Raw genomic sequence first — 10,026 nt, forward strand, 5'->3', positions numbered from 1 at the left:
AATAGAAATATATGATCAAAGTTTAGCTATAAATATTAATATGCCAAATGTAACATTTCAAACACTAAATGAATATATTTAGAAATAAATTTTAATTATCTTGACATGTAACTAGTTTACTTTTTGTAATTAATGACGTTTATTAAAACTTAAGGACCTTGATAAAAATTTGAAAAGAAATAAAGTTTTAACCAATGAAATAGAAAAATAAGAGATGTGAACCTAACGTCTCCATATATATATATATATATATATATATATATATATATATACACATATATTATAGTAGCATTATACATGCAAGACTACTACTATATAATATGCATGCAGTGCAACCAAGGTATAAAATATTGATGATATCGGAAATATCGGTAGTCCAAAAACACGGAAATATCAATGGAAATATCGGGATATTATCGATATTGATAAAAATAATATGGAAACCACGGAAATTGTAAGAAAAACTTGGAAATTTTTATTGAAACTTTGCAGGATGTTTATTTAGTCAATTATCTATTAGTTGGTCACACAAAATTGGAAGGAAATGCATTGCATAATGGATTTAATTGATTTAAGTTGATTATATAGTGAGCTGGCAAACATTGTGATTGTAGAAAATATGTAGTAATTAATGAAAGAAGTTTAAACACACCATAATCATTTATATATAATGAATTAGTACAATATTTTACACTTTATACATTGCATGGTAAGATACATGAGTGACTTAGCACCACATAGAGTTCCTATGAGGTTCAAAATTTTCACTATCTTCATCATCTCTATGTGTAGAGTGAATGTATTGTGAAGAGTAGTCATCAAATGATAAATCCCCAAAATAGTTTTGCATGTAATTGTTAACATGCCACCCATATGGATCCGAGATTGGTTGACAAAATCCCCTTGCCTCTTTCTCTACGAGTATAGTCCTTACCTATGGCACCAATTCCTGGTCCTGCCCGCCTACTGCCATGGTCCTCATCCTATGTTGCATGTGTGAAGTTTGCCTCACCAGTGAAGGGGCTCATAAATCCAAGAGGTGGTCCAACATAGTTTCCATATCCACCACCACTACCTCCAGCTCCACTATATCTTTCATCATTCCCACCTCCGGTGGTAGGTGAGTCTCCTAATCTTGTACTAGAGCTATCATTAGTATCAGCACGATATTGTGGTTGTGTAGGATTGGAAGAAGGTGGAATTCCAGTGTTTCTTGGTCTTGGGCGCAAAAGTTCTTCCAAAGAGTCATCGCTGCTAGATCCCATCTCCTCCTCTAATACTCTTTCTACATTTATCCCTTCATTACGTGCTTCTTCAGCAACTCTGGGAGTTGGGTTGCCTTCATCATCATCTAAATGAAGAGGTCTAATCCATTGATAAAGTTGGTTACCCTCTGTATCATCATCTTCAGCAATAATATCAAACACATCTAGTGGGTCATCACGGTCGACATGATCTATTTCTGCTTCCTTATCTCGAATTTGAAGTTTCATGTTGTAGTAGAAATAAACTAATTTTTCCAACCTACTATGAGCCAACCTATTTCTTTGCTTTGTGTGTATGAGTGCAAATGTGCTCTAATTTCTTTCACAAGCAGATGAGGAAGCTATTTGTGATAATACTTTGATTGCTAACTTTCTCACAGTTGGTGCATCAGTCCCATACATGATCCACCATTCAGCTACAAAGAAAAACAATGTTGATAAGCCTAATAACTCCAACAAATTCTATTATAAACTGATAGTGAAATATGTTTACACTCACTAGGAAACATTTTTGTTCGAGCAGCAACTTATGTTGGTTCTCCAAAAGTTCTTCTTGCATCTTTAAACCATGTTAGCTGAATTCAATAAATCGTGTTAGTTTAATCCAACAAAGTAATTATTATAATTTAAGTAATTGTGTACCTCATTTCCAAATTGGCCAACTGCTGATGATGCAGGGTCTAATTTAGCGTATACATTATGTACAGCACGTATAAAGGTACCATCATCTCCAACACCGGGTCTGTATTGGTATCGAGGATTCAAATAATATGTTATTCAAAGAAACACATGCTCTAATAAAAGAAATAATACTTATGCAACTAAAGAAATGAATTGCAAATTATGACATAATTTATACCTGCTGCATGCAAATCGTGGTATAATATTTTATACCATCGGTCTTCAATTATCTTTATGACCCACCTAGCACCATGTTTTCTTTCCAATTCATCCTTCACTACACACATCAACTCATATATTGCCCCCAGAGTAGGATACACTTCTGTGTCAACGATCCGTAAAACTTTGTAAAGAGGTTTAAACACTTGGCACATATGTTCTGATTGCGTCCAAAAAGCATGATCAAGCACTATACTTTCCACCATATGACCTGCATTTGAGCGGCTCAAATTATGGTTGGCCCAATCGTCACTAGTGAATAGTTGCTTCAACCTTGCTTTCTTCTTAAGTAGGCTGTCTAATGCAATATAGTTGGTGGCGAATCGAGTGGTAGCTGACAAATAATTTCTCCTTTGCAAAATTCACACATCTTTGCCAACAACCAACCGTGATTGTAAATATAATTTGTGATCGTTCTAGCTCTTTTTACCACAGTAGCAACATTCTCTCTCTTCCCTATTGCCTCAAACATGAGATCAACACAATGTGCTGCACATGATATCCAAAACACATTATAATGCTTCATTAACTTTTTTCTAGCTTTGACAAATGCAGAACCGTTGTTGGTCATGACTTGGACAACATTATGCTCTCCCACCTCCATGATTACATCCCTCAATAATTTGTAAATATACTTGTAGTTCTTTATATGATCTGAAGCATCAACAGATTTCAAAAAAAATGTCTTTCCCTTGGAGTATACCATGAAGTTTATGATAGACAATCTGGTCGGGCCAGTCCATCCGTCACACATGATTGTGCAACCATTAGTTTCCCACTTTGACCTCAACTTGTTAACATACTCGCCAATATCTTTATACTCCATATCCAAATATTTGTTTCTTACCTCATAGGGAGTGGGAGGTTGTACTCCAACACCGGCCTATTGACATCCCACTACCATATTTTTGAAATGATGTGATGATGCCTTCTCAACAGGGACATTTTCATAGATAAAGAACATGCTAATTAGACGCCCCATTCCCTCCTTCACATTACCTCCAGTGAAATAACTCCAAACACTCTTTTGACGTGCTTTTGATGACTTATATAAACTTGGGGCTATTGGTAGTGTTGGTTGTGATTCTCTAACATTGCCTCCCCGTCTCATTTGTGCACCACCACTTGTCATGGAACCTTGTGCTCTATTAGGAATTTTATGAAGGTGTTCTCTTTCCCATGCTGACTGTTTGGAGGCACGTAATGCTTGTTTCAAACTGCGTTGTTCTTCAGGTCCCATGTCATCATCACATTCGTCCTCATCGTCATCATCATCACTGTCAACCGCTTGGCCAATGACTTCTCCTCGTAGCCTAGCTCGAATATTTTCCATTCCATATGTTATCTTTTCCTTTTGCTGTTTTTTATTTTTTAATAATGTGGTGATGAATGCCTACACTTCTGGGGGGGAAGGGACAATATCGCATCGTTGGACATTTTTTGCTGGATCTAATCCACTAAGATGGTATTTAAGTCGTGTCACTCCGCCACTCTTCATTACCCGACCATAATATTTGCAATTTGTGCCATGTTTGTTTCCGTCTATTGGGTCTCCATGTTCCCAAGCTGGATTACGTTTAGTAACTCCACTGGACATCTTAAACGTACCTATATTTATTTTTCATGACAATTAGACAATTTTTTTTGGCCAAAAAATATAGTAGTGATGACGGTTATATAAGAGAACCTAAATAATAAAGTTATTATATAGAAGAATTAAATACGAAGTAAAGAAAATGATTGTAAAAATTTAAGTAATTATAAAAATAATATGGAATAATAAAACCTAATATTAATGAATAATAATCCAATTTGATAAAAAAAAATCCTAATATTAAACATAGTAATGATTCTAATGAATAATAATCCAATTTGATAATAATCCAATTTAATAATAATCCAATTTAATGAATAATCCAATTTGATAATAATCCAATTTAATGAATAATAATCCAATTTGATAATAAAACCTAATATAATAAAATAATAAATAACATTAAACATATTAAAATTATCCTAGGGAATAATTATACAACATTACTTAATTACTTAAAAAAATTAACATGTAATTGTTAACATTACTTAATTACTTAAAAAAATTAACATGTAATTGTTAACATTACTTAATTACTTAAAAAAATTAACATGCAAGTATTAATTACTTAAAAAAATTAACATACGAGTCCACACAATTTTTTTTGTTGTTGTATAAATTACAATAATATAAATATAAGTTTGTAAACTTACCTTAAATATGGAACCCTTTGTGTTGAAGCTCTGGAATGGATCTGGAATGTTTCTGAAAGGGGTAAGGGAAGAAGAAGAAACGAAAAGGTGTAATAGAGTTTTAATATTTGAAGGGTCAAAAAATGTGTGATGATCTGATACTCCACATCTGAGAATGTGAAAAAATATCACAGTGGCACACGGTTTTGAATGAAACCACCATCCATAGTCTGAAATTGTACAAGTTATAATTGTAAAAGTTGTCTGAGTTTTGAATTATTTAGATTTTTTTAAATGAAATCACCAATATTTTTGTCCATGGTCTGAAATTGTCAAAAGTAATTGTAAAAGTTGTCAGCAAGTTCCTGAGTCCTGACAGGAACCATACACACACACACACACACACACACACGCCACCACACACGCACACAAACATCACATACGCAGACACACAGAGACCTCAGTCTCTCTCTCTCTCGATCCTTCTCTCTTATCTCCCTTCTCCATTCTCCCACACACACACACACACATAGAGATCTCTCGATCTCTCTACTCCCTTCTCCCACACACACGCACAGAGACCTCAGTCTCTCGATCCTTCTCCCACATGGCCTTCTGCTTCTCCCTCGTCCACGTCTTCCGCCTCATCGGTGCCGTCTCTCTCTCGAAACTCTCATCTCTCTCCTTTCTCTTTGCACCGAGACCCACATACACACACGCACACCATCGCACCTGCTTCAGGAAGACACCCACCTCGTCTTTCTTCCTCTCCTTCTCGTCTCTGCAACTCGACAAACGCAGGAACCCTCCGGCGAGTTTCTTGAATTTCTCCGGTTAGGTAAGCTTCGGGTTTACCTCTTTCTGTTCTAGATCGAAGCTTAGATGTGAAATTGAAGTTCTATCTCATGTTTTTGCAAGGTTTTTGGGATGAAATCGGCTCGGGAATAGGCACACCCATCTCCGGCGAGGCCGTGGGTGTCAACGAACTTTCCGAACACCTCTGACCGTTTCACGGCAAACGGAAGTTATAAAAACATTCCTCTCGTCTTCTATTTCATTTTGATACCTAGATCGGAGTCTAGGGTGCTTTTTTATAGTCGGCCGGAGCTGTACAAGCTCCAGCGTTCTTCTCCGATTTGCACAGATCCAAAATTTCGCGATATTATCGCGATATTTTGACGAAAACTAATTGGATAACCATTAAAATATCGATAATGCGAAAAACCGATAATATCGGTGAAATATCGTCGATACTATCGGCATTTAAGACCTTGAGTGCAACGCAACTAAAGAAAGGTGAAGAGCCACCACTAGAAAATATCATTTTGCCGACAAATATAAAGCCGACAGAACAAAGTTTTGTCGGCACAAAAGTTTTCCCCTGACGAAAATTTTAATTTGTAGGTTCCAAACTTCTAGACCTACGCGGAGCAAAATTTTGTTGGCAGAGAACATTCAAGCCGACGGATAAACTAAAGGTCGGCGAAAACATGCCAGTTCATCATCAAGAGAGGGGCGCAAATTATTAATTCCTTCCCGCCCCTTTATTTTTTGTCTTTTCGATTCCCCCACTTAATTTTTTCATCGAAAGAATTTTCCCCTTAAATCTTTAGATACAATGTTTGACAAACCCTATTATTTGTGGATAACCGTCCCCTCTTCTTTCTCTCTTTCACAAGGCGCCGCTCTTCGCTTTCCGTCGACTTTGTTTTTTTTTTTTTTCTCGCCGTTGTAGTGGCTTCATCTACTCTCCATTGCTGCTGATGTTGCCATCGAAGGGCCCCTGCTATTCTAGCTTCGACGTCTCCAATACAGAGTGTTTCTCTTCATTTCGTTTCTCTTAAACGTTTGGGTAATGTTTTCAACCCTATCTATTCTAATTTTTTCTCTCAGCTCTCTATTTAATCTCAATTTTATGGTTCCTTCCTTATACTGTTTTTCCCCTATAATTTTGAGGGGTTTTAGGCAATGATTTGATTGAGGATCCTTAGTTAGGGTTTATAGTTTCTCTTTCTGGGTTTCTGGGATTGAGGATGCTTAATCCATGTTCTGGAAATTACTTTTAACTTCAATTTATGGAAAACTTCAATTAATCTGCAATAGTAGTTATATAGTTAAAATTGATTGTGAGTCTTTGCAATATAATAATCAACTTCTCTATGTAATCAATTGAAATTTGGTCATGGTACTTGTGAGATTGTCATTTTCTGTATATTTTACTATTTCAGTATAATAAACAGTTTTTTTTTTAAATTTTTTTAATTTTTAAAATTCCAAGCTTGACATTGAAACTGAATTAGCAAGAAAAATGGTCCCAAAATGTTAAGAGCAATGAAATAGCGTTGATGGGGTGGTGTGAGTAATGGCAACCATATACTTGATAACAACTTCTTACAGTTACAAGTGCCTTGTGATGGTGAATTCTTATTTTAAAGTATGTTGTAGTTTGTATTGTTCTTGTTTGTGAATTCTTATTTACAAGTGCCTTGTGATGGTGAATTCTTATTCTAAAATTGGGAATGATCTTTTTCTGGTTTCTGAATTCTTAACCAATTTGAGCAGGCTGTAATGTCATGCCTATTCAAAAGTGAACAAAGGTAAGGTTGTGATTTTATTATCAATTTAAAAAATGTGGTTTAGTATTGTTTTGGCATTTTGGTGAAATGGGTTTGTTTGTACCTAACTGCAAACCTTTTGTTGCTCATGATTTAATGGTTGACTGAGTATCCATGCTTAACATACTTTAATCATTTTTTTTGCAACATGTATTCATGTGGCTAAAATTCTGTGATTAGTTTTCTTCCTTGAAACTTTTGATTAGTTTAATTCTATTCGAATAAGAATTATTTCTTTATGCAACATATATACCTTTTGGTTTGTTGGTAAGGAATTATTTACTAAAGGTGGTTTTATAGGAACTGCTTATGATTAGAATGAATTAGCAAATTTTTCATACAATTGTCAATACTAAAGTTACAGAATGAATCTATGGATGTAAGTTTCCTTACAAACTTAGACTTGAAAGTGTTTCTTTGAAAGTTTGCAAGTTTTATTCCTCTTCGCTGACAAAAATTCATACATTGGCAGCTTGTGACATACTAACTTGTAGTAGTAGAGGGAAAGGCTTGTTATCATGGACAAAGAATGCGTTCACCAGTCAAGGTTAATTCAAATCCCTGAACCCTTAAATGCTATTGTACAATTGTATGTGTCGGTTTGGAGCATGTTGTAACAACTACTACTTTGTATTGAAAGCCTTTATTCACCATGTAGTTGTTTATACCATATTTAGGGTCTCGTATTTAGATCTCGTACAAATACTCGAGGGACTTAAATGTAATTATGTGATAAAGGAAGGGGCAAATATGTAATAAGTGAGGAGTCCTTATTTTATAAAAGGACCCCTCACCCTCACAATTAAATGAGGCCATTTCTAGAGCCTTCTCACACCTCTCACATCTCCTCTCATTATAGAGGTTATCTCCCTCACCTCTCAGATAAATACAATACAATCAATGTGGACGTAGCTCAAACCTTGGGGTGAACCACAATACATCTTGTGTTATTTACATTTCTTGCAGATTCACGGTCGGATTTACGTTGTTTCAAGATCTCCGGTTTTGTGCATCAACATTTGGCGCCGTCTGTAGGAAATGACACAAAAAGCTATGTCGGTTCTCTTTCATTTTTTTCATTTCACCACCATGAATCTGCAGAAACCAAGAACCCAAAACTTTTCCAGAAAACCCACGGAGCCACCTCCTCTCTCACTCAGTCTCTCTCTGCAACTGCAAGACAGAACCCATGGAGCCACCTCATCTGCTTGCTCTGTATTTCTTTTTTTGATATGGTTTCCTCGCTGCTCGCATTTGCTCCGATGAGCTTCTTCGTCGTTGACGACGCGTCCTCATCGGGCTTGAGACTGAGCCGCGTACGGTACAAAGCGGCCTTTGTAATTGCTTTGATGAGATAGGTTGTGTCCTGGGCGCTCAGACTCAGGCAAACACTCTCCTCCTCCTCTGCCTCCGCTTCCTCTGCCGTCGAGTAGGGTTTTGCACCTAGGATATGAGAACCATGGTGCAAGGCAGTTCCAACCAAAAAAGGCGTTCCCAATCAGATATAGAGCAGAGAAGTCAATGGCCCTCGTCTTTTTTATCGCACGTTCCTCTTCCTTTACAGGATCATACGTGCAAAGTTGACTGAAAAGTTTGGACCTTTGAGCATTTCAGACATTACTAAGAAGAACCCACAATTTGTATTTCCTGCTTAATTGCCCGGATATGGATTCCCGCATCGCCAGGATTTGGATTTTGGTATTGTTATGGGGCTGTATAAACACCCATTTCGGCTCTTACGCCGCCGTGGTCGAAGACGACGTGAGGTGTGTTCAGAGGCTGAAGCAGTTGCTGAATGACCCGCTCAGAAAGCTGGCGTCTAGGGATTTCAGGGACCACACCGTCGGATTCATCTGCGATTTCGTTAGCATCACCTGCTGGAACAATCGAGAAAATCAGATCTTTAGTTTGGAGCTCCAAGACATGGAGATCACCGGCGAGGTCCCAAAGGATATCGAGTACTGCGCCAGCCTCACGAAGCTGGATCTTGGCAGAAATGAGATTTTCGAGCCGATTCCCCCGGATATTTACAATTGGTTGTTGTTTTTTGTGACCCTCGATTTGTCCGGGCACGACTTCTCCGGCGTGATCCCGCGGGACCTGCAGCACTATGAGTATCTGAACGTTCTGATCCTTTCGGACAACAAGCTTTCGGGTTCGATTCCCTATGAATTTTCTAGCTTGGGTAGGCTTAAGACGTTTTCAGTGGCGAATAATAAGTTGAAGGGGTCTATCCCTTCGTTTTTCGACGGGTTTGATAAGGTAGATTTTGCCGGGAACAGCGGGCTTTGCGGCGGGCCTCTCGAGTTGAAGTGTGGTGGTTTGAGCAAGAAATCAACAGGGTCGAGAATGGTGACGGCGATTGGAATCGGAATGGGGTTTCATTGAATCAAACAGAGGAAGACCAATGTGCACACAAACCCATTACACCTTCTAGTATGGTGATGGCAGTGGGACATCAGGCTATTACCACCAACCAGGTGATCAAAAGTATGTCCAGTACTCCCAAATTATACATGAGCATTACTCATGTCAATCATACATAAACATTCATGAGCATTACTCATATCAATCATACATAAACATTCATGAGCATCACTCATGTCAACATCCATGAGCATCACTCATGTCAACATACATAAACATTAATGAGCATCATTCATGTCAATCAGCTTCAAAAGCTTCATTTACAAAAGCTCTAGCTTCAAAAGCTTCACTTACAGAGCTCCAGCTTCAAAAGCTTCATTTACACAAGCTCTAGCTTCAAAAGCTTCATTTACAGAGCTCTAGCTTCAAAAACTTCATTTACAGAGCTCTAACTTCAAAAGCTTCATTTACAAAAGCTCCAGCTTCAACGCTTCACTTACAAAGCTTCACCCACAAAGCTTCAGTACATGGTATACAAATACCACCTCGAACAACCGCCACTTCGGCCCATACATGGATTCAATTTGAAGTCTCCAGCCAACAGACTCTATTGACCGAAGACTTGGGGGACTACATTATGTACCATATATTAG

General features: G+C 37.5%; 1 protein-coding gene across 1 annotated transcript; it reads left to right on the top strand.

The window, feature by feature from the left end:
• Window positions 1-8,671: 8,671 nt before the first annotated feature.
• Window positions 8,672-9,394, top strand: LOC114820442 (inactive LRR receptor-like serine/threonine-protein kinase BIR2). The gene has a single exon (XM_029091066.1). The coding sequence runs from the start codon at window positions 8,672-8,674 to the stop codon at window positions 9,392-9,394; it is 723 nt and encodes a 240-aa protein (XP_028946899.1).
• The last annotated feature ends 632 nt before the right edge of the window (window positions 9,395-10,026 follow it).

Source organism: Malus domestica, chromosome 13, assembly GCF_042453785.1.
Source record: "Malus domestica chromosome 13, GDT2T_hap1".
Lineage (NCBI taxonomy): Eukaryota > Viridiplantae > Streptophyta > Magnoliopsida > Rosales > Rosaceae > Malus > Malus domestica.